Source organism: Protopterus annectens, chromosome 8.part0 (assembly GCF_019279795.1).
Source record: "Protopterus annectens isolate FY-2018-M chromosome 8.part0, PAN1.0, whole genome shotgun sequence".
NCBI classification, from domain to species: domain Eukaryota; kingdom Metazoa; phylum Chordata; order Ceratodontiformes; family Protopteridae; genus Protopterus; species Protopterus annectens.
Genome location: NC_056741.1, coordinates 787581505 through 787606362, shown reverse-complemented (window position 1 = coordinate 787606362; position 24858 = coordinate 787581505). Strand labels below are relative to the sequence as shown.

General features: G+C 44.8%; 1 protein-coding gene across 1 annotated transcript in view; it reads left to right on the top strand.

The window, feature by feature from the left end:
• Positions 1-24858, top strand: part of LOC122808346 (calcium-binding mitochondrial carrier protein SCaMC-1-like) — a 771574-nt gene that overhangs the window by 419047 nt on the left and 327669 nt on the right. The window contains exons 6-7 of the mRNA XM_044079312.1: positions 7721-7930; positions 8884-9069. Coding sequence (XP_043935247.1) covers positions 7721-7930; positions 8884-9069 — 396 coding nt within the window. The remainder of the gene's footprint in view (positions 1-7720; positions 7931-8883; positions 9070-24858) is intronic.

Below are 24858 nucleotides of genomic sequence, written 5' to 3'. Positions count from 1 at the left end.
ATCTGTCCTCCTGCCATAGTTTTGTCAGAATCAACTCTTTCTGCTTGGCAAGATCGCATTGTTGCTATTAAAGGTCTGGATTGCCCTTTGATTGCCAATGTGGAGCATACACACAGTCTGCCTTTTCAATTAACAACTGCATGCTTGAATTCAAAGTGAGGGCTGTACTTGAGGGGAGACAGCAGAGTGCTTGTGGAAAATTATTACTCACTGCAGTTTTTTCGGCTGCAAGCTTTGGAAAGGTGGGATGGTGGGACGAAGCTTTGTGGATTTGGATGCTGAATTGTTAGTAGTAGGGACTTGGTCTGTATTACTGAAATTTTAGATGAGTGTAAATTTGTTGCAGAAGAGACCACAGGAAGTAAGAGTTTTAAAGGAGTAAATTATTGAAGATGCTTTAGTTATGTCAGTTATAGTAGACACCATAAAGTGGGTGTAGTTATTAGCAAAGGAGTGGTTTAGTTTTATCAGTTTATTTTTAGTGTTTGAAGGGTTATGCTTAACACGGACATTAAATTTTATTTCTTTCCAGAGTAGATTGGGTATAAACCAGTATACTTCCTTTTTCAGGTATTTTTAAGTATTGGTTGTAGTTCTTATTTGGCGTAGGTTCGTATTGTGCAGGTACTTTTTCCATTTCTTGTTTTTAAGTTTCTTTTTAATATCTGTTGTAAGCCATGAGTAATTCTGTGAAGCAAGCCTCCTTTTTGTAAGTTGTGTTCATGTTTGAGTCGAAAAAGGCAAAACAGTGGCGGGATCAGTTGGGAGATAAATCTGTAGCACTGAGTGGGATGTTGAAATTTGGTAACTTGTTAGGAAAAATCTTCCTTCAGCTATTTGCTGTTTTTTATGTCTTTTGAATGTCCAAATGAATCTTAACAGGTGAATAGCCACAAGGAACACTAGGGAGTATTGCAGTGTGAGGGCACCTATTTTGTATGTTTTCCATTAGGTCAAATGCAGAGCTAGAGCTGTTTTTTTGTATCTGTTTGAGTGAAGGCTTGTGTTCGGACCAGGTTAAATTGCTGTTAAATTTTGTTCAGAGGAAGAGAAGCTTTTCCAGTAGCATTGATGTTGAAATCAGCGATAATTACTGTGTTTTTATGCATACCTTTAGGGGAAAATATTTTGTAGAGTTATATGTACAACAGAGATAGAGGAGTGTGACTCTGTTTTCACTAGTATGAGAATTAATGAAAGCCACAATGGTAATTAGAACTGAAACACTGCCACCAGGTCTGGGACCTGGTTTATTGTGGTTTATATACACATGCATATGTACACGTTTATATATATATATATATATATATATATATATATATATTATATGTGTGTGTGTGTGTGTATATAGTAGTTATCTTGTTTAAAAGTAGACTGGGCAGCTGTCATCTTTCATTTCTATAGCAAGAATATGAGGATTTTCTGATAACAGCCATTCTTCAGAAATATTGCATTAATTATTAAGATATTAAGGCAGGCAATTTGAAGGTCTTTATTTCTGATATGAGAGGTGATTGATGGCAGAGTCCCGGGTTTGATTGACTTATCTCCTGAATGTATAGGTTTGAGTAAGAGATGGTGGATTTTTGAGAGAAGATCCTTAACTTTGATGATGGGAATTGTGACCTCTGAAAGAGTACGATGTCCTTCAAGAATGCAACTGCAGTCATAACATATGGGTTGTCCTGCCTCAGGCAGCCCTCGGTCGGCCGAATTCCAAAGTCTCGGTCCGGCGTCGGCTGGTGTCGCTTCATCTCAGACGTCACAAAGGCTGGAGTATAAAGGCATCGGCTGACGCCATCTTCTTCAGTCTTTCTTGCCTCGCGCTGCCCGAAGCAGAAGCAGTTCGCAAGTGCCGGTCGGTCAGCTCCTGTGTTTTCAGTACCTAAGTCATCTAAAAGCTAAGTACCCCGTTGGGGAACATTTTTTCTTGTCTCAGCCGATGTCAGAACAAATTGAGAAAGTTAATAATTGTTTGTCTTGCGGTAAACAAATACCTCATAAGGACTTCTATTCTTACTGTCTTCCTTGCCTGGGCCCAGACCACGACGTCTCGGCCTGTGCTGCCTGTGCTTGCTTTAATAAGCGCGCACTCAGGCGCCGGGCAGAATTTGCTGAAGACTTTTTTGGCGAATCCTTCGCGTATATCATGCCGTCGGATCAACCGACAGCTCAATCTTCCAAAAAACGGAAGGACCGGGACCGGCATCCTCGGCCCGCGTCCTCTACCGATACTACTCCTAGACCCTCCGCTAGTGCTTCGGTCCCTGCGGAAGCGATAATTCAGCCGCTCCAGGCCGACGACACAGCGTTATCCAGTCCTTCGGTCCCGGAGACCTCTCTGGTGCCGGTTGTTGATTTTCCTCCGGATACCGAAGTTCATGATTTACCCGACACCATTCCGGTGGACAAGGTCACTCCTGCACGTGGGGCTGCTAGGCCTCCTGTATCTATGTCCATCAAGGCCTTTGCACTTGCTAAGGCCGCCAGCCAGGCCAAGGCCCATCCTAAACCTGCTGTCCAGGCCCCCTCTTCTGATAAACAGATAATGTCTCCTGCTGCAGACCTTATTTCCCTTATCAGGGGGTCTCAGTCTCCTGCAGAGAAAAGGCCTAGAACTGAGCAGACTGAGAACTTCTCTTCAGATGAGGCCTCTGGGGATTCTGAGCATTCAGATATTCAAGAAGAATCCTTCCAGGCCTATGAGGACTCTGATGCTGAGGAATCAATCCCCTCTGCCTCTCCTCCAGAGGATTTCTCTTTTGGTGAAGTCCTGCACTCTATGAGGGAACATTTCCAATGGCAGGGTCAGGAATTCTCTGATTCCAGGAAAAGGCTCCGTACCTTCCTAAAGCTTCCCCAGCACAGACCTTTAGCTATTCCTCCTGTGATGGTTGTTTTGGATGATGCTTTCTCCGATTCCAGTGCTAACCCTGACTCTCTCCCCCCTGCTCCTGTCAAGCCAGACAGATATTACAGAGTCCCTGACACTCACAAACATCTCTTTAAGGCCCACACCGTGGATTTAGAAACTATTTCACAGGGTCCCAAAGGAATGGCTACCTCCACTGCCAAATATCCTTTGCCAGCGGATAGGGAAGCCAGGTCTATGGAGAGATGGGGGTAAAAAAGTTTATACCTCTACCACCCTAGCAATGAGGTCTCTTAACTGCCTTTTTCATGTGTTTCAGTACCAGGATTTTTTACTGGATGATTTACAGAAAAAGTTAGCCTCCCCTGAGCCTATTGACAGAAAGGCATTGCAGGATCACATACATAACACGCAGCAGGTTAACAATCATTTTCTTCAGTGTGGTTATGATGCATTGGAAGCTTCATGTAGGGCAGCTATGACTGGGGCTGTGATACGTAGACATGCTTGGTTAAAAGATCAGCCACTGCCAGACCATGTCAAAGTAAAGTTACTTGATGCACCTCTGGAAAAACAGAAGCTTTTTGGCGCTAATGCACAAGATGTGTTGAAGTCCAGTACAGACAGTCAAGGATTTCCTCCAGGTTCAGCCACCCAGATTCAGTAGAAACTGGCCTTCAAAAAATTGGTCCTTCCCAGACTCGGACAGGTTTCAAAGGGGAAAGAACAGGCGTGGCCGAGGCCAATACCGAGGCTCCTACAGGGGACGCCAATGACAACCTACAAATCAAGGAAGTGCTGCAGCCAGTCCAGCTGCACCACAAGGACAATCACAATGACTTGACTTTCATACCGCCTACAAGGGCTCAGACAGATGCACCCTTGGGCGGAAAATTATCCTTATTCTCAAAAAACTGGCATATCTTAACCAAGGACAGTTGGATTCTGGATTTAATAGACAAGGGTTACAGATTCCACTGCCATACTTTACCTACAAGACAAGGCATGCCAAACCTGCCACACCATCAAAGGGCAGAGGCACTCATTCAAGTTTCAAAGCTATTAAGTATAAAAGCAATAGAAAAGGTACCTCCCCAGGAACAAGGCCAGGGATTCTATTCAAGACTGTTCCTTGTTCCAAGAAAGGAAAACAAATGGAGGCCTATACAGGACTTGTCTACTCTAAATACCTTTCTCATTGTGCCAAAGTTCAAAATGCTAACGTTACAGCAACTCCTTCCCATGCTGGGCAAGGGGTCTTGGCTGGTCACTCTGGACCTCAAGGAGGCATACCTGCATGTCCCAATCAGACAAAGTTGCAGAAGATACCTCAGATTTCTTGCAGGGACAGAGCACTATCAATTCTCAGCATTGCCGTTTGGCTTATCTACTGCGCCCAGAGTGTTCACGAAATGCCTGGCATCAGTAGTGGCACACTGCAGACTCCAGGGAATTCAAATATACCCCTACCTGGACGACTGCCTCATACAAGCAGACAACAGACAAACCTTAATAAAAAACTTGGACTATGTCATGCAATTACTACAGGCCTTAGGATACACAGTCAACATTCAAAAGTCAAGGCTACTGCCATCCCAACAGATTATTTTTCTAGGAGCCAAACTGGACATACAAACACAAATGGCCTACCTCACAGAGGAAAAACAACAGCAGTTACCAGAGTACTTCAAAGGCCTAGCACAGCTCCCCCAGCTGACTGCAAGGAAACTCCTGCAGGCCCCTGGGGTTCATGGCATCATGCATTCTCCTGATACCTTTGGCAAGACTTCATATGAGAAAGCTGCAATGGTATTTGAAAAGCTTATGGTCACAACACAGCCAAAGCCTAGAGGACGTAATCCCACTTATTCCATGTCTGCAAAAGGAATTCTTGTGGTGGGCTCAAGCAAGTCAATTAAACAAAGGCATGTCTTTCAACAGACCTCAAGCAGGTCAAATAATTACAACAACAGACGCCTCAGATCATGGATGGGGGGCACACATGGAGGGCAGATGCGTTCAAGGTCAATGGACACCAAAGGAAAGACATCTGCACATAAACCAAAAAGAGATGCTGGCAGTGATGCATGCAATCGAGAGTTTCGAAGAATCTCTGCAAGAAGGACATTTACTAATAAGGACAGACAACACCACTGTCATGTGGTATATAAACAAGCAGGGAGGGACTCATTCATACCCCCTCTGCAGACTAACAATGATTCTCTGGGAAAAAGCACCGAGTCGGAAGATACACCTGCAATCCCAGTTTGTGCCAGGCAAGGACAATGTACTGGCGGACAAGTTGAGCAGAAATTTCTTGGATCCACACGAATGGATGCTGCATCCACACATGTTCTCACAAATAACAAAGACATGGGGAAGACCGGACATGGATCTATTTGCGTCTCACACGAATCATCACCTGGAAAAGTTCTGTACCAGGACCCACCATGCACTAGCCTGGGCAACGGATGCTCTCTCCTTCAGCTGGAATTCCCTAAAAATTTATGCATTTCCCCCTCTGTCACTGTTGACCAAGGTGATCCTGAAGATCAAAGCAGAACAACCAACGGGCATTTTGATAGCTCCAGACTGGCCAAAGCAAACTGGTACCCATTGCTATTGAGCATAACTCGGACCAAACCGTGGCCTCTGCCCCTATGGCCCCTGCTCCTAACACAACACAACTACAGGACTGTTCACCAAAGCCTGAAAACATTACATCCGACAGCCTGGAGGTTACTTTAACTCCTTCCGCTTCCAATCTTTCCAAGGCAGTTCAGGACATCTTATTGGAAGCATGCAGACCATCCACCAGAAAAGCCTATTCAGCCAAGTGGAAGAGATTCAGCATCTGGGCTGCCAACAGGGGTCAGGATGCAACAGTACTGAGTATACCTCAAATATTGGAATACTTGGCAGAAATGTTTCATTCTGGACTCTCATATTCTTCCATAAAGATTCATGTCTCAGCAAGATACAATTGTGATCCACCAGTGTTCTCACATCCTTTGCTAAGACAGTTCCTGAGAGGAATAAAGAATATCAAGCCTCCCATAAAACAACCTGTACCTGCATGGGACCTCAATTTTGTACTGGAAAAATTATCTCTGCCTCCCTTTGAGCCAGCAGCAACCTCGGAGATGCAATTTCTATCATGGAAAACGGTTTTTCTATTGGCAGTCACATCAGCAAGAAGAGTCTCGGAGATACAGGCACTCATGGCAGTACCTCCTTTCCTCATTTTCCATCAGGACAGAGTCTTTCTAAGAACAAATCCTTCTTTCATGCCAAAGGTGATTTCCAGGGTGTCTCTAAATCAAGCTGTTCACCTTCCTACCTTCTTCCCCAATCCTCAAAATAGAGGGGAAAGACTGCTGCATACCTTGGACATACACAGGCAACTACGCTACTACTTGGACAGAACTAAGGCCACCAGAAAGTCTGACCAGCTGTTTGTAGCCTATGCTGCTGGAATACAAGGAAAAGCAATCTCCAAGCAAACAATTTCAAAATGGATTGGACACTGCATCAGATTCTGCTATTCTCACCATGGAAAAAGTGTGCCAGCCAATATTGGGCCACATTCCACCAGAGCTATACCCACATCCACAGCTTTCCTAAGAGGAGTGGCTACAAAGGACATTCTAGAGGCTGCTACATGGAGCTCCGTGCATACATTTACCAAACACTACAACCTGCCTTTATACTCCAGATCCCGAGCAGGCTTTGCTTCGGCAGTCCTGCAGGGCATTTTAGCTACACCATCTGTTTCTTAGCTCCATCCACCCCCCCCCCCCCCCCCAGCTTGGCTATGGTATTCAACCCATATGTTATGACTGCAGTTGCATTCTTGAAGGACATAGTACAGTTTTGTACCTACCATAAATGTAGATGTCCGATAGATATGCAACTGCAGTCGGATTTTCCCTCCCGCCTTCCCCTCTTTTCCTTCATTTGGGTCCACTCCCCCTGTTCCTTTAGCTGGGGGTATCTCCTATGGTGTATCTGTTTATTACTGTTGTGCATGTCTGGAATTGTTTATCCATTTACCAAATTTAGCCTTCCTAGGAGGGCACCTGGCATCTGGGGCAAGAAACACTGAAGAAGATGGTGTCAGTCGATGCCTTTATACTCCAGCCTTTGTGACGTCGGAGAGGAGGCGACACCAGCCGACGCCAGACCCAGACTTTGGAATTTGGCCGACCGAGGGCTGCCTGAGGCAGGACAACCCATATGTTATGACTGCAGTTGCATATTTATCGGACATCTACATTTATGGTGGGTACAAAACTGTACTTTTTACAGGAGAATATGTTCACAAGAAACATAAGTGAGTTTATTGCTAGTATTAGTCATTTGGTGTGGTGTAAAAGCCTGGTTTTAAAACTGGAGAAACAATGGTGGCTCATAGTTTTGGTGAGGATATGATATGACATTGTTTTGTAGAGTGGTGGCCTTATCTTAAAACTGCTGTACCATGGTGCATGGTCTGTAGTTGTCTAATTTAGAACCCTAACAAACTTGCAATTGACAGGCAGAGGTACGAAAAATGAACTCTGTGTAATGATTCCCAGTGACATGTTTATTGCACAGGATTGTTTGCATTTGTTTTTCTTAAGTAATGTAAGAACTATAGTACAGCAATTGAGCTTTGTGCTAATGTAGTACAGCAGCTTACCACTGTGTGCTTCTAGTTGACTTAAAATAGTGCTGTAGTGAAACAATAGATTTAGATCAGTTCAGTTTAAAAAAAAAAAAAAAAAAGTTCAAAGGCAATTTTTTGAGGAGAGAAACTAACGTCACAAAATTATTTGAATGTTTTCTTTTGTAACCTTTCTTCAACAGGTTTTGGATATTGGAGACAGTTTAACAATACCTGATGAGTTTACAGAGGAGGAGAAAAAGTCAGGGCAGTGGTGGAGACAGCTGATTGCTGGGGGCGTCGCTGGTGCAGTATCTCGAACTGGTACAGCACCCTTGGATCGACTCAAAGTTTTAATGCAGGTAAGTAATAATTCCACTTGGTTGCAAGGATACCTTGGGGAACCCTCCAGGGTAGTAGTAAAAGAATTGTATCTTTTTTGTGATGCAGCATGCCTGCCTTGCTACTGAACAGGTTAAATCAAGGATATATAATCTTTAAGTTGTTCACAGAATAGATTCTCACCTTTTCTCATTTATTGCCTACTTTGTGGGCTTAGTTAACACTATTTGACTGCAAATATATATATATATATATATATATATATATATATATATATATATTATTTATTTATTTTTTTTTTATTTTTTATTTTTTTTGCCTCCCCATGCACAAATGATAGTTGAATGTGTGTTGCATATTCATTTGGGTGAGGATTGATAGTGCATTATTTTATGGTAGTGTTGTGTATGTTTTGAGAGCAGGAAATGTTTTACTTAGTTTACTTGTTTGCAGTCTGTTTTACTGGAGTGATTGTCATTTGGTGGATGTGTTCCCCCCCCCCCCCCTTTTTTTTTTTTTTTTTTTACTACAAATCAGAGATGTCCTTCTGTTCTCATGTTGCAGTATTCAAAACCCTTGGGTTATCCTGTGCTAGCTATCTGAACGTCCGGCCACTATGCAAAAGCTTCCGGTCGCTGCTTGGTACGTGGGACAGCTGACATTGGCCGAGGTAGCATTGGCTATACAAGTGATATCTGCATGTACCTTTGCTCAGCACTTCTCTGCCTCCAGTCAAACATCAGCTCTTCCTGTCACTGGATCTTTGAATTTAAAAGATAAGTATCCTGTTGGGGCCATTTCTTTCTGATTCTTTTGGGTCACTGCATGCCTGTTTAAATTCATGTCATCCAGGAAAGGAAAGTGCAGGTACGGCTGTCAGATCCTCCATAAAAATGCCCATGAGCTCTGCCTTTTCTGCTTAGGGTCTACACATGACCATCAAACTTGCGTTTTCTGTCAGGTCTTCGTACCGAAGACACTCAGCAGTTGTCTGCACACCTTTAACATTTACTTATAAAACCAGCATCTTAAACACCTGGCACTAGCGATGGAAGGGCTGTCTGGTCAGACAGTACAGCCACCCAAAAAGAAGGCCGAAGTCTCCAGGCCTGAACTTGCTGCTGCACCTCCTCCACCTGACATCCCTCCTGTGACCAATGTTTGCCTGGACGAACGTTCAGAATCTGCAAAAATAGGTATAGCGGATACCGTTTGAGAAGCCACAGAGCCTAGGGAAGAAAGCACATCCGTGGTGGTCTCGCAGACATCCGACGAGGAGGGGGATCCTCTGCTTGTTACAGTTGTCCAGATAGGCTGTTCCCCTGCTTCAGAGCAAACAGAATCTAGGCCCTACTTAGGCCCTTTGCCATCTAAGTCTTTCCTAAAAAAGAAGCAAAAAACTAAATATGCCACACCCCTACAGAAAGCCAACCTGGCAGGCCTTTTCCCAGAGCCTATTTAATGCTTTTATGGCCCTAAGGCCTGCTGTGCCTGCTTTTCTACAGGCTGCTCCCCCACTTATTAGTCCCAGGCCTCAGGTTGAGGACACTCTCCAACCTGAACCTGAGGATTCTTCAGACGTTTCTTTGGAGGACACTCTTATGCATCTTCGGATGCCATCCTCTCGAGTATGCTTTCCCAGAGGAGGACTTTGCTTTGATAGACTCCCTAGGAGAGGATCTCACCTTTGGTGAGACCATCTCAAAAATGAGAATATTTTAAGTGGGATTCCTCTGAAATGTCAGAGGTCCAAAAAAGATACTGTGAGCTCTTGCAGATGGGCACTCCTGCTCATTCTGCCATTCCTCAGTCTTACCAGCCTTCTTGGATGCTTTCAGTGAAGCTTCTGTGAATCCCGATTCCCAACCCTGCACTTTTTGGTACTAAAGTGGCTGAGCTGTTCAAGAACTTTCAACAAATGGGGAAGGAACTCCAGGACCTCAAGCATTTTGTTAGTCTCCCCTATCCCCAGATTTTACAGGAACTACCCCACCAAGACCCAGTTCATTAGGAAGCGCTCTGCTCCAACCCCCCATTCTAGGAGCAGAACAAGCACCAGGAAGCAGCAGACCCCTTCCAAACCTGCTCAAACTCCTGCCCAGAAACCTCAGTTTCAGGACAGGGCAGGTAGCCTGTGACCACCTGCCTTTGCTGCCCCCCCCCCCCCCCAGACTCCAATCCCCTGTCCCTAAGGCTCTCTCACTGCCTTCCAGTTTGGCAAAGCATAACCTCAGACAGGTGGGTCTTGTCCGTTATAGAAAAGGATTATTTCATGACCTAGATCATCCCTCCCTCTCTGGGGAATCCCACAACCACCCAAAGACCAGCTTCCCCTTTTCCAGGCAGTCATGGACAGCCTCCTTTCTCAAGGGATGATGCAACCAGTCTACCTGGTAGAAAGGGCTTTTTCTCCAGACTCTTCTAGTTCCAATGAAGGATGGACTATAGAAACCTATACTGGAACTCTCCCACCTCAACCTTTTCTTACAAGTACCCACCTTTAATATGCTTACTCTACAGACCCTCTTTCCCTGGTAATATTTCAGGGATTTCTAGCCACTTTAGGCATAAAGGATGCTTACCTACACACCCCTATAAGGCCCAACTGCAGGAAATATTTTAAGGATTTCTGTGGGTTCCTCATATTTTCAGTTCTCTGCCTTGCCCTTTGGACTGTTTACAGCTCCAAGGCTGTTCACCAAGTGTTGGGCTCCAGTGATTGCGTACTGCAGGGTCCAAGGGATTCAAATGTTTCCATACCTGGACGACTTCCTGATACAGGCAGAATGTTCCAGATCCCTACACCACCAGCTATGTAAATTTGTCTCAGTCCTGCAGGCACTGAGATTCAACATCAATTACCCCAAGTCCAACCTAAATCCCTCACAGGACCAAATTTTCCTGGGGTGCAGAATAAGGACAGATATCATAAAAGCATTCCTTCTACCTCAGAAGGTGGAAAACCTAAAACAATACCTGTTCTCTGTCATCCACTCCACTGCTTTGACAGCTAGACAATATCTGAGATTACTCGGTCATATGGCTTTCACTATTCCAATGCTGCCATTGGCAAAACTCCACATGAGAAAATTGCAGTGGTATTTGAGGTCCACATGGACCCAACACTCACACCCTTTGGACTTCAACATTCCTTTCCTTCCGTGCTTAAGGAAGGAGATCCTTTGGGGGTTGGACCAAGTCACACTCAATCCAGGACTTCCCTTACAACCCTTCCCCCAGTTCAGGAGATGTACACAGATGCCTCAGATCTGGGCTGTGGAGCATGCTTTGGGCAGCCTGAGGGTGCAGGGTACCTGGTTAGACACCTTCAGGCGGCAGCACATCAACATCAGGGAAATGAGAGCAATCTTATTTGCCTGAGAGCCTTCCTACATATCCTAAAACAAGCAACCCGAAATTGTTCACTGACAGCACTACAGTTCTGTGGTATGTGAACAAATGGGGGGCACGAATTCCTACTTGCTATGCAGACTTGCACTCCAAGCCTGGGAACTAGCAGTCCAGCAGGGAGTCACCCTGCATGCAGTGTATATCCCTTCAGCACAGAACTCTCAGGCAGACACTTTGAGCAGGTCCATGTCAGAATCCCATGAGTGGATGCTTCGCAGAGATGTGTTTCTTGGACATTGTCCAAAAGTCGGGTACACCACAAGTAGATCTGTTTGCCTCCGCTCTGAACAGACAGCTACCACTATTTTGAACCAGGCTACCCAGTCCCCTAGTGAGGGCAACAGACGCCTTTTCCATCTCATGGAAGGGGATGTTTCTCAATGCATCCCCCCTTTCCCACCCCTTCAAATGTCCTACTGAAAATCCAGCGGGACAGACAAAAATTCTTGTTGGTAACTCCCTTTTGGCCAAGACAGCATTAGTTCCCCCTCCTTCTGCATTTAGACAGGGGCAGTCATCAAAAGTTACCTCAGAGTGGACCTTCTCACATAGGACAAGGGATCCCTAATCCATCCCCACCTGGAATCTGTAAGCCTAACTCTGTGGGTGATGGAATTTTGATGCCTTGCAGACACCTTTATACCAAGGACATGCTAACAGTCCTGTAGGAGGCCAGGAAACCTAATACTAGGAGATCTTGTTTGTGTAAATGGAAAAGATTCTCCGTGTGGTGTCTATAAAGACAGCTGGACCCACTTCATGGTGAGGTAGGGTTGTCACCTTTTCAAATGGCCAAAGTGGGACATTTTCGGTACAAACATCAGATTTTACAGGCCGACACATACCCACGGTCAGTACAAAGGATAGAACTTAACTTTTTTGCCTAAATAAAAGCTTATTCTTGTAGCATTTTAGTTGCTTATTCCGTTTCTTATAACATTTAGGTATTTTATATACAGGGTAACTGTTTTTATGCAACTATTACATAAAATATAGGAAATAATTTTGTCCTACAATCTCAGGACATTTGCCATTTTAAAATTTTTTTGTCAGGACACATCTGCCCAAAGAGGGACTGTCCCTCGCAAAGTGGGACAGGTGGTAACCCTATGGTGAGGTCCCCTTAATGATGTCCTGTCTGTGTGAACTCTTGCAAGCAGGGCTGTCGTATTCCTCTGTTAAGGCCCACCTTGCTGCTATTTCAGCTCGTCTGCCTCTTGACCCTAATCTAGCATCCCTTCTTCCTGCAAAGTTATTCCTCAAGGGTGTACTGCATCTCAGGCCCCCCCAGGAGGCCAGTTTCACCTCCATGGGACCTGGACTACGTTTTAGAGAAGCTGACGGTGCGCCCTTTGAACCAGCATCTAAAGCATCTCAGAAACACTGCATCTGGAAAACTGTACTCTTGGTGGTCCTGACATCAGCCAGAAGAGTGTCAGAGCTACAGGCCCTCATGGCAACACCTCCCTTTCTCCTCTTTCAAAGGATAGTGACCCTGAGGACTAACCCCTCCTTCATGCCCAAGGTGGTCAATGAGCTGTCCTTAAACCAAGGTATTCACCTGCCCAGCTTTTTCCCACATCCCTAGAATGACGGTGAGAGAGTCTTGCATTCCCTTGATGTTCACAGACAGTTTAAATTTTACCTTGACAAGACCAAGTCCATTAGGAAATCAGAGCAATTATTTGTCTCTCTTCACCCCAGCGCTCTGGGAAAAGCAGTGGCAAAACAGGCCATTTCTGCCTGGATTTCCAGGGATTTATCCTTTTGCTACACTTACAATGGAAAACATCTAAATTAAAAAATTAAGACCCACTCCACTGGAGCTGTGGCTTCATCTAGAGCCTTCTTGAAAGGACTGGACACTGCTTCCATGCTAGAGGCAGCTACATGGACATCTATCCATACCTTCATTAAACACAGACTAGATCATATCTCCATAGTGCGAGATTTGCTAGGGCAGTCCTACATGGTTTGTGGAAAGCAGTTCCATGCCACCCCCTCCCCCCCTTTCCCTTTGAGCTCTGGCACTCACCCAAGGGTTTCAAATACTGCAACTTGAGAATAGAAGGACATAGAATAGTTGAATAAAATCTTACCATAACCATAGATGTCCTTCTCTTCCATGTTGCAGTATTCATTCCCTCCCTCCTACTCCCTTTTTCAATTAAAACCATCCCTTTTTGGTTGACACTGGACTTGTACAGCTATCCTGGGATTGGGGTCTGACTGGGGTGTTCATTTCTGAGGAAAGGTATGTGCAGATGTCACTTTTAAGGCCCACTCTGTCAGCCAGCGTCAGTTGCCCCACATACCTAGCAATGACTAGAAGCTTTTGTATACTGGCTGGACATTCGGGTAGCTAGCAGAGGATAACCCCAGGGTTTTGAATACTGCAACATGGAAGAGAAGGACATCTATGGTTATGGTAAGATTTTACACAACTATTCTTTCTCTGTAGCTGACATCAGGGCAGCAAACACAAGTATGACCTTCGTTAAGCCTATATTCTCTGGAACATGTGCCCTCAGTGACATTATCTGGGACTCTTCTCTCAACACTAAATACATCTGTTTAGTCTTGTAAAGAGCAGCAAATATATACATTTAATTTAGTAATACATTCTACATTTTTATTTGGCAAAGGTAAGTTTCTTTTTTCATTTTATTAACTAAGGAAAGTGGGTAAAGTAATGTGGTACTGCAAGTATGCAAATCATTCATTATATGTGAAACAAGAAATGTTTCATTTAAAGTAATTTGGCTGAAAAAGATTCTGTATGTCTTTGACAGTGGTTAAGTGCTGATGTTCTTCATCTCACATTGCTGCAGTCCTAACACTTGGGTAGTCCGCTGTCCAGTCGGCCCGAATACCAAAGTATAAGGCTGACGTCGGTCAAGGCGCATCTGTCTGACATCAGGACGTCAGGGTACAAATGCGCATGACCGACGTCATATCCTCAGTCTTTTTTGCCGCATGGTCCGATGCAGAAGCAGTATTGCGAGTGCAGGTTGGCGTTCTGAAATTTTCTGAAGTCGGAGTTTCAGACCGAATCAAAGTTGGCTAAGTACCCCGTTGGGGAATATTTTGTTTTTTCTTGCCTCAGTATTTAACCGGATGTCAGAAAAAGTGAATAACTGTATTTCTTGTGGGAAACAGATACCTCATAGAGATTACCATACCTTGTGTATACCTTGCTTAGGGCCTGAGCACGACGTTGTTGGCTGTCGCTCTTGTGCTAGATTTAACAAACGCACTATTAAGAGAAGATTAGATTGTGCCAGGTTAGTTTTTGGGAAGCGTTGTAATTACAACATGCCGTCGGATGCTCCGACGCCCGCTTCGTCTAAAAAGCGCAAGGACAAAGCAGCGAAGCCTAGGGTGGAAGAACAGTCTGTCCCGGACGTCGGTTCTTTAGAGGGCTCGGTGGAGCCGGTGGTTCTACCAGAAGTTCCTTTGGATTCTCAGGGAGAGACTTTACTGTTACAAGATGTGTCCTCTCAGGAGGTAGGCCAGGCTGAAGGGGCTTCTCAGGTAGCTGTTCTCCCCTCCCTTCCTAAGGTGGTTAGGCCCTCCCCTTCTGTTTCCAAGGCTTCTTCTAGAGGCAGGCCAGGGTTAACTTCAGTGGGGGTCTCCCCTAGTTCTTCAGGGTCTCTGCCTAAGAAACATATGCTTAAAATGGCAGAAGATTTGATTACTATGATTAGAGGTTCTATGCCCCCTGATAAGAGGCCTAGGGTGGAACCTGAGCTTGAGAGTTTTGAGCAGTGTTCGAGGCTTCTGAGTCTTCGGCTGAAGACTTGCAGGAGTATCCTCCTTATTCTGATTCTGATGTAGATGACTCTCCTTGGCTTCTCCTCCTGAGGATTTTTCTTTTTCAGAGACTCTTCATTCCATGAGGGAGCATTTTAAATGGGAAGGTCAAGATTTCTCTGATTCCAGGAAAAGGCTTAGGGAATTTTTGTTTCTACCCCAGCATAGGCCTTTAGCTATACCTCCTGTTCTGGATGTGGTAGAGGATGTTTTTGCAGAGGCTTCCCTGAACCCTGATTCTTTGCCTCCTGCCCCAGTTAAACCGGATAGGTATTATAGGGTGCCTGAAGCTCATAAGTATCTATTTAAGAGTCCTAGGGCGGACCCGGAAACTGTTTCTCAGGGCCCTAAAGGTGTTAAGGCTTCTGTTGTTAAAAATCCTGTTCCTTCTGATAAAGAGGCAAGGGCTTTGGATAGATGGGGAAAGAAGGTGTATACTTCTTCCACTTTAGCCATGAGGGCTTTGAATTGCCAGTTTCACATGTTGAAATACCAAAATTATCTCCTTTCACAATTGAATCTAAGGTAGATGCTCTGGCGGAAGGTATTGAGTGTAAAGAGTTGCAGGATTTAGTTCATGTTTCTGAACAGGTGGGTAAGCATTCCTTGCAATGTGGTTTTGATGCTGTACAGGCCTCTTCGAGGGTGGCAGCCACTGGTTCTGTTCTTCGCAGGCACGCCTGGCTGAGGGATCAGAATTTAGCTGAACATGTAAAGACAAGGATTTTAGATGCTCCTTTACAATCTGATGTGTTATTTGGTGCGCCTGTGGAAGCAGTTTTAAAGAAAATGGAGGACAAGGCTAAGTCTATGCAGACTGTTAAAGATTTTTTGCAGGTTCAGCCTCCAAAGTTTAGTAGAAATTGGCCTACTAAGGGGTGGACTTATCCTTCTTATGATTCTCAGTCTAGGGGTAGATCTAGACATGGTAGGGGCAGAGCTCAAGGTTCTTTTAGGCTTAGAACAGGCAGTTCGCCTGCCCAGTCTTCTGGTGAGGGCAGGGATCAGTCCTTTCGTAAGCAGACCCAATGACTTGCCTTTTCAGCTGCCAGAGCCTTCTCGTCTGGCAGCACCTTTGGGAGGAAGGCTGGCACTTTTCAAAGAAAATTGGAGTGTTATTACCCAAGACAGATGGGTATTGGATATCGTTCACCACGGTTACAGGTTTTATTTCCATACCTTGCCTCCTTTCAAAGGCATGCCAGACATTCCTCCTATACAAAGAAAAGAGGCTCACAAGCAAATTTCTCTGTTACTCCAGATAGGGGCCATTCAGCCGGTCCCTGTGCCAGAAAGGGGCCTAGGATTTTATTCTCGCCTGTTCCTAGTACCAAAAAAGGGGAACACGTGGAGACCAATATTGGATTTGTCTATCCTCAACACTTATCTGGACATTCCCAAGTTCAAAATGTTGACGTTACAACAGCTTTTACCTCTGCTGGGCAAGGATCACTGGATGGTAACTTTAGATCTCAAGGAGGCTTACCTTCATGTGCCTATCAGTCTCAGTTGCAGGAAGTATCTGCGTTTCCGAGCTGGAAATTCCCATTATCAGTTCTCTGCATTGCCCTTTGGCTTATCTACTGCGCCCAGAGTATTCACAAAAGTTCTGGCTCCAGCTGTAGCTTTCTTCAGGCTAAAAGGAATACAAATCTATCCTTACTTGGACGACTGTCTGATTCTGGCTCAAGAAAAGGACAAGCTTCTTTAGCATCTGGAATATGTGATAGCAGTGCTAAGATGCCTGGGGTATTCTGTGAACAAAATAGTCCAGTCTAGTACCCTCTCAAGACATGTGCTTTCTGGGTGTGAGACTGAATACAGCAGCCCAGATGGCCTTTTTAACCCCGGACAAACAAAAGAATCTTTCCCTTTACTTCCATCAACTATCTCTTCAGTCCGGGCTGACTGCAAGGACAGTCCTTCAAGCCTTAGGGTTCATGGCATCTTGTATTCTGGTGCTTCCCAATGCCAAATTGCATATGAGGAGGCTGCAATGGTATCTAAAAAATGTATGGACACAGCACTGCCAGGATTTGGACACTGTCATTCCAATAATACCTTGCATTCAAAAGGAATTTTTGTGGTGGGCTCAGGAATGTCACCTAAACAAGGGACTCTCTGTGACCCGGCCAGAGGCGAGTCAGATTCTAACGACAGATGCCTCAGACATAGCTTGGGGAGCTCATCTGAATGGAAAGTGGATACAAGACAAGTGGCCTGCCAGACTACAGCATCTACATATCAACATGAAGGAGATGTTAGCAGTCCAGTTTGCATTAATGGCTTTCAAGGAGTTACTTCTTCCAGGGCAGGTGTTGATTCTAACAGACAACACAACTGTCATGTGGTACATCAACAAGCAAGGGGGAACACATTCTTATCCTCTATGCAGGCAAGCAATGATTTTGTGGGAGACTGCGCTCAGCTTGCAGCTAACTCTTCAGGCAAGGTTTCTGCCAGGAGCACAGAACTCCTTAGCAGATGTGTTAAGCAGGCAAATCATGGATCCCCACAGTGGAAACTGGATCTTCATGTATTTCAAAAATTGACAGTGTCATGGGGAACTCCAGACATAGATCTGTTCGCTTCTCCACTAAACCACCAGCTGCCAAAGTTTTGCACGGAAAGGTTTCATCACACAGCTTGGAAAGTGGATGCTCTTTCGTTCAGTTGGGAAAATCTTCATGTGTATGCCTTTCCACCTCTGCCTCTCCTCCCAAAGGTACTCCTAAAGGTCAGACAAGACAAGCCAAGGATGATTTTGATAGCTCCAGATTGGCCTCGGCAACACTGGTACCCATTACTGAGGAATCTGGTAAGGAAGCCTCCATGGCCTTTACCTTTAATTCCACACCTTTTGTCTAGAGGGACGGTCATCTACTCAATGTCAAGCTTCACTCTCTTCATCTAACAGCCTGGCATATTCTGTTTTGAACCACAGCAGGTCTCAACTTCCTCAACAAGTTTTGAATGTGATTATGGAAGCCAGAAGACCTAGTACACGTAAAGTGTATGCAGAAAAATGGAAGAGATTTTTGTTTTGGAGTGCAGCAAAGGATTTGGATGTTTCTGAGCCTAATTTGAGTGTGGCTCTTCAATATCTTACTGAGTTATTGGACAAAGGTTTGTCTTTCTCTTCCATTAAGATTCATGCTGCAGCAATTTCAGCTCACTATGATTATGACCCACCATTGTTTTCTCATCCTTTGTTCAAGCAATTTCTTAGAGGGGCAAAGAATATAAGACCCCCACGTAGAGCTCCTACTCCTGCTTGAGACCTCAATTTTGTGTTGGAGAAACTTACTCTACAACCTTTTGAGCCTGCGGCTACTGCTGAATTGAAATACTTGTCATGGAAGACTGCTTTTTTGTTGGCCATTACTTCTGCAAGAAGGGTTTCTGAATTGCAGGCCCTTATGGCGGTTGAGCCTTTTTTGATTTTTCATAAGGATAGGGTATCATTACGTACTAATCCTTCATTTATGCCTAAGGTGGTTTCTAGTGTGGCTTTAAACCAAACTATTCATTTGCCTACTTTTATGCAGATCCCCAAAATAGGGGAAAAGATTTTGCACACTTTAGATGTACACAGGCAGTTGCGTTATTATTTAAGCAGGACTAGGGATTTTAGGCAGTCTCAGCAGTTGTTTGTTTCTTTTGCTTTGAGTTCTCAGGGCAAGCCTGTGTCAAAACAAACTATATCTAAGTGGATTGGGTTTTGCATTGCATTCTGTTACTCCCATCATGGCAAGGAGATTCCAGCTGGGATTAGGCCTCATTCCACTAGGGCTACTGCCACTTCAACAGCATTTCTAAGGGGGGTGGCAACTAAGGATATTTTGGAGGCAGCTACTTGGAGTTCAGTGCATACTTTCTCCAAGCATTATCACCTTCCTCTCTATTCTAAATCCAGGGCTGGTTTTGCCACTGCTGTGTTGCAGGGCATTTTGGCAGCTCCTGCTTCATTATAGTTTAGCCATCCTCCCTTACCTCTGCTTTGGGATTCTACCAAAGTGTTAGGACTGCAGCAATGTGAGATGAAGAACATAGTACAGTTTTGTACCTACCATAAATGTAGATGTTCGAAGATCCACATTGCTGCAGTCAATTACCTCCCTCCTTCCCCTCTGTGTTTAGGGGTGGTTGTGTGGGTGGGGTTCTATTTTTGTAAATTTGTATATATTGTACATATTTTAGGTACAGGAGTGTTTGGTGTTTTTTGGATGTTCTTCATCTCACATTGCTGCAGTCCTAACACTTGGGGTAGTCCGCTGTCCCAGTCGGCCCGAATACCAAAGTATAAGGCTGACGTCGGTCAAGGCGCATTTGACTGACATCAGAACGTCAGGGTACAAATGCGCATGACCGACGTCATATCCTCAGTCTTTTTTGCCGCATGGTCCGATGCAGAAGCAGTATTGCGAGTGCAGGTTGGCGTTCTGAAATTTTCTGAAGTCGGAGTTTCAGACCGAATCAAAGTTGGCTAAGTACCCCGTTGGGGAATATTTTGGTTTTTTCATGCCTCAGTATTTAACCGGATGTCAGAAAAAGTGAATAACTGTATTCCTTGTGGGAAACAGATACCTCATAGAGATTACCATACATTGTGTATACCTTGCTTAGGGCCTGAGCACGCCGTTGTTGGCTGTCGCTCTTGTGCTAGATTTAACAAACGCACTATTAAGAGAAGATTAGATTGTGCCAGGTTAGTTTTTGGGAAGCGTTGTAATTACAACATGCCGTCGGATGCTCCGGCCGCTTCTAAAAAGCAAGGACAAAGCAGCGAAGCCTAGGGTGGAAGAACCGTCTGTCCCGGACGCCGGTTCTTTAGAGGGCTCAGTGGAGCCGGTGGTTCTACCAGAAGTTCCTTTGGATTCTCAGGGTGAGACTTTACTGTTACAAGATGTGTCCTCTCAGGAGGTAGGCCAGGCTGAAGGGGCTTCTCAGGTAGCTGTTCTCCCTCCCTTCCTAAGGTGGTTAGGCCCTCCCTTCTGTTTCCAAGGCTCCTTCTAGAGGTAGGCCAGGGTTAACTTCAGTGGGGGTCTCCCTAGTTCTTCAGGGTCTCTGCCTAAGAAACATATGCTTAAAATGGCAGAAGATTTGATTACTATGTTTAGAGGTTCTTTACCCCCCCTGATAAGAGGCCTAGGGTGGAACCTGAGCTTGAAAGTTTTGAGCAGTGTTCGAGGCTTCTGAGTCTTGGCTGAAGACTTGCAGGAGTATCCTCCTTATTCTGATTCTGATGTAGATGACTCTACACCTTGCTTCTCCTCCTGAGGATTTTCTTTTTCAGAGACCCTTCATTCCATGAGGGAGCATTTTAAATGGGAAGGTCAAGATTTCTCTGATTCTAAGAAAAGGCTTAGGAATTTTGTTTCTACCCCAGCATAGGCCTTTAGCTATACCTCCTGTTCTGGATGTGGTAGAGGATGTTTTGCAGAGGCTTCCCTGAACCCTGATTCTTTGCCTCCTGCCCCAGTTAAACCGGACAGGTATTATAGGGTGCCTGAAGCTCATAAGTATCTTTTTAAGAGTCCCAGGGCAGACCCAGAAACTGTTTCTCAGGGCCGTAAAGGTGTTAAGGCTTCTGTTGTTAAAAATCCTGTTCCTTCTGATAAAGAGGCAAGGGCTTTGGATAGATGGGGGAAAAGGTGTATACTTCTTCCACTTTAGCCATGAGGGCTTTGAATTGCCAGTTTCACATGTTGAAATACCAAAATTATCTCCTTTCACAATTGAAGTCTAAGGTAGATGCTCTGGCGGAAGGTATTGAGTGTAAAGAGTTGCAGGATTTAGTTCATGTTTCTGAACAAGTGGGTAAGCATTCCTTGCAATGTGGTTTTGATGCTGTACAGGCCTCTTCGAGGGTGGCAGCCACTGGTTCTGTTCTTCAGGCACGCCTGGCTCAAGGATCAGAATTTAGCTGAACATGTAAAGACAAGGATTTTAGATGCTCCTTTACAATCTGATGTGTTATTTGGTGCCTGTGGGCAGTTTTAAAGAAAATGGAGGACAAGGCTAAGTCTATGCAGACTGTTACCGCAGGTTCAGCCTCCAAAGTTTAGTAGAAATTGGCCTACTAAGGGGTGGACTTATCCTTCTTATGATTCTCAGTCTAGGGGTAGATCTAGACGTGGTAGGGGCAGAGCTCAAGGTTCTTTTAGGCCTAGAGCAGGCAGTTCGCCTGCCCAGTCTTCTGGTGAGGGCAGGGGTCAGTCCTTTCGTAGGCAGACCCAATGACTTGCCTTTTCAGCTGCCAGAGCCTTCTCGTCTGGCAGCACCTTTGGGAGGAAGGCTGGCACTTTTCAAAGAAAACTGGAGTGTTATTACCCAAGACAGATGGGTATTGGATATCGTTCACCACGGTTACAGGTTTTATTTCCATACCTTGCCTCCTTTCAAAGGCATGCCAGACATTCCTCCTCTACAAAGACAAGAGGCTCACAAGCAAATTTCTCTGTTGCTCCAGATAGGGGCCATTCAGCCGGTTCCTGTGCCAGAAAGGGGCCTAGGATTTTATTCTCGCCTGTTCCTAGTACCAAAAAGGGGAACACGTGGAGACCAATTTTGGATTTGTCTATCCTCAACACTTATTTGGACATTCCCAAGTTCAAAATGTTGACGTTACAACAGCTTTTACCTCTGCTGGGCAAAGATCACTGGATGGTAACTTTAGATCTCAAGGAGGCTTACCTTCATGTGCCTATCAGACTCAGTTGCAGGAAGTATCTGCGTTTTCGAGCTGGAAATTCCCATTATCAGTTCTCTGCATTGCCCTTTGGCTTATCTACTGCGCAGAGTATTCACAAAAGTTCTGGCTCCAGTTGTAGCTTTTTTCAGGCTGAAAGGAATACAAATCTATCCTTACTTGGACGACTGTTTGATTCTGGCTCAAGAAAAGGACAGCTTCTTCAGCATCTGGATTATGTGATAGCAGTGCTAAGATGCCTGGGGTATTCTGTGAGCGAAATAAAGTCCAGTCTAGTACCCTCTCAAGACATGTGCTTTCTGGGTGTGAGACTGAATACAGCAGCCCAGATGGCCTTTTAACCCTGGACAAACAAAAGAGTCTATCCCTTTACTTCCATCAACTATCTCATCAGTCCGTGCTGACTGCAAGGACAGTCCTTCAAGCATTAGGGTTCATGGCATCTTGTATTCTGGTGCTTCCCAATGCCAAACTGCATATGAGCAAGCTACAATCGTATCGCAAAATGTATGGACACAGCACTGCCAGGATCTGGACACTGTCATTCAAATAATACCTTGCATTCAAAAGGAATTTTTGTGGTGGGCTCAGGAATGTCACCTAAACAAGGGACTCTCTGTGACCCGGCCAGAGGCGAGTCAGATTCTAACGACAGATGCCTCAGACATAGCTTGGGAGCTCATCTGAATGGAAAGTGGATACAAGACAAGTGGCCTGCCAGACTACAGCATCTACATATCAACATGAAGGAGATGTTAGCAGTCCAGTTTGCATTGAAGGCTTTCAAGGAGTTACTTCTTCCAGGGCAGGTGTTGATTCTAACAGACAACACAACTGTCATGTGGTACATCAACAAGCAAGGGGAACACATTCTTATCCTCTATGCAGGCAAGCAATGATTTTGTGGGAGACTGCGCTCAGCTTGCAGCTTACTCTTCAAGCAAGGTTTCTGCCAGGAGCACAGAACTCCTTAGCAGATGTGTTAAGCAGGCAAATCATGGATCCCCACGAGTGGAAACTGGATCTTCATGTATTTCAAAAATTGACAGTGTCATGGGGAACTCCAGACATAGATCTGTTCGCTTCTCCACTAAACCACCAGCTGCCAAAGTTTTGCACGAAAAGTTATCATCACACAGCTTGGAAAGTGGATGCTCTTTCGTTCAGTTGGGAAAATCTTCATGTGTATGCCTTTCCACCTCTGCCTCTCCTCCCAAAGGTACTCCTAAAGGTCAGACAAGACAAGCCAAGGATGATTTTGATAGCTCCAGATTGGCCTCGGCAACACTGGTACCCATTACTGAGGAATCTGGTAAGAAAGCCTCCATGGCCTTTACCTTTGATTCCACACCTTTTGTCTCAGAGGGACGGTCATCTACTCAATGTCAAGCTTCACTCTCTTCATCTAACAGCCTGGCATATTCTCTTTTGAACCACAGCAGGTCTCAACTTCCTCAACAAGTTTTGAATGTGATTACGGAAGCCAGAAGACCTAGTACACGTAAGGTGTAAGCAGAAAAATGGAAGAGATTTTTATTTTGGAGTGCAGCAAAGGATTTGGATGTTTCTGAGCCTGATTTGAGTGTGGCTCTTCAATATCTTACTGAGCTATTGGACAAAGGTTTGTCTTTCTCTTCCATTAAGATTCATGCTGCAGCAATTTCAGCTCACTATGATTGTGACCCACCATTGTTTTCTCATCCTTTGTTCAAGCAATTTCTTAGAGGGGCAAAGAATATAAGACCCCACCGAAGAGCTCCTACTCCTGCTTGGGACCTCAATTTTGTGTTGGAGAAACTTACTCTACAACCTTTTGAGCCTGCGGCTACTGCTGAGTTGAAATACTTGTCATGGAAGACTGCTTTTTTGTTGGCCGTTACTTCTGCAAGAAGGGTTTCTGAATTGCAGGCCCTTATGGCGGTGGAGCCTTTTTTGATTTTTCATAAGGATAGGGTATCATTGCGTACTAATCCTTCATTTATGCCTAAGGTGGTTTCTAGTGTGGCTTTAAACCAAACTATTCATTTGCCTACTTTTTATGCAGATCCCCAAAATAGGGGAAAAGATTTTGCACACTTTAGATGTACACAGGCAGTTGCGTTATTATTTAAGCAGGACTAGGGATTTTAGGCAGTCTCAGCAGTTGTTTGTTTCTTTTGCTTTGAGTTCTCAGGGCAAGCCTGTGTCAAAACAAACTATTTCTAAGTGGATTGGGTTTTGCATTGCATTCTGTTACTCCCATCATGGCAAAGAGATTCCAGCTGGGATTAGGCCTCATTCCACTAGGGCTACTGCCACTTCAACAGCTTTTCTAAGGGGGGTGGCAACTAAGGATATTTTGGAGGCAGCTACTTGGAGTTCAGTGCATACTTTCTCCAAGCATTACCACCTTCCTCTCTATTCTAAGTCCAGGGCTGGTTTTGCCACTGCTGTGTTGCAGGGCATTTTGGCAGCTCCTGCTTCATTATAGCTTAGCCATCCTCCCTTACCTCTGCTTTGGGATTCTACCCAAGTGTTAGGACTGCAGCAATGTGAGATGAAGAACATAGTACAGTTTTGTACCTACCATAAATGTAGATGTTCGAAGATCCACATTGCTGCAGTCCAATTTTCCCTCCCTCCTTCCCCTCTGTGTTTAGGGGTGGTTGTGTGGGTGAGGTTCTATTTTTTGTACATTTGTATATATTGTACATATTTTAGGCACAGGAGTGTTTTGGTGTTTTTTGGTTTTGGCCTTATCTTTTTAGGGTCTTCTGACATCTGGGGCAAGAAAAGACTGAGGATATGACGTCGGTCATGCGCATTTGTACCCTGACGTCCTGATGTCAGACAGATGCGCCTTGACCGACGTCAGCCTTATACTTTGGTATTCGGGCCGACTGGACAGCGGACTACCCAAGTGTTAGGACTGCAGCAATGTGGATCTTCGAACATCTACATTTATGGTAGGTACAAAACTGTACTTTATGTTCTCGTCACTAATGCATTGGATAGAAGCCAGTATCAGAGGTGTTATGGCAGGCACACATGAGCTTGTGTCCAATCAAATTTATTAGTTTACTT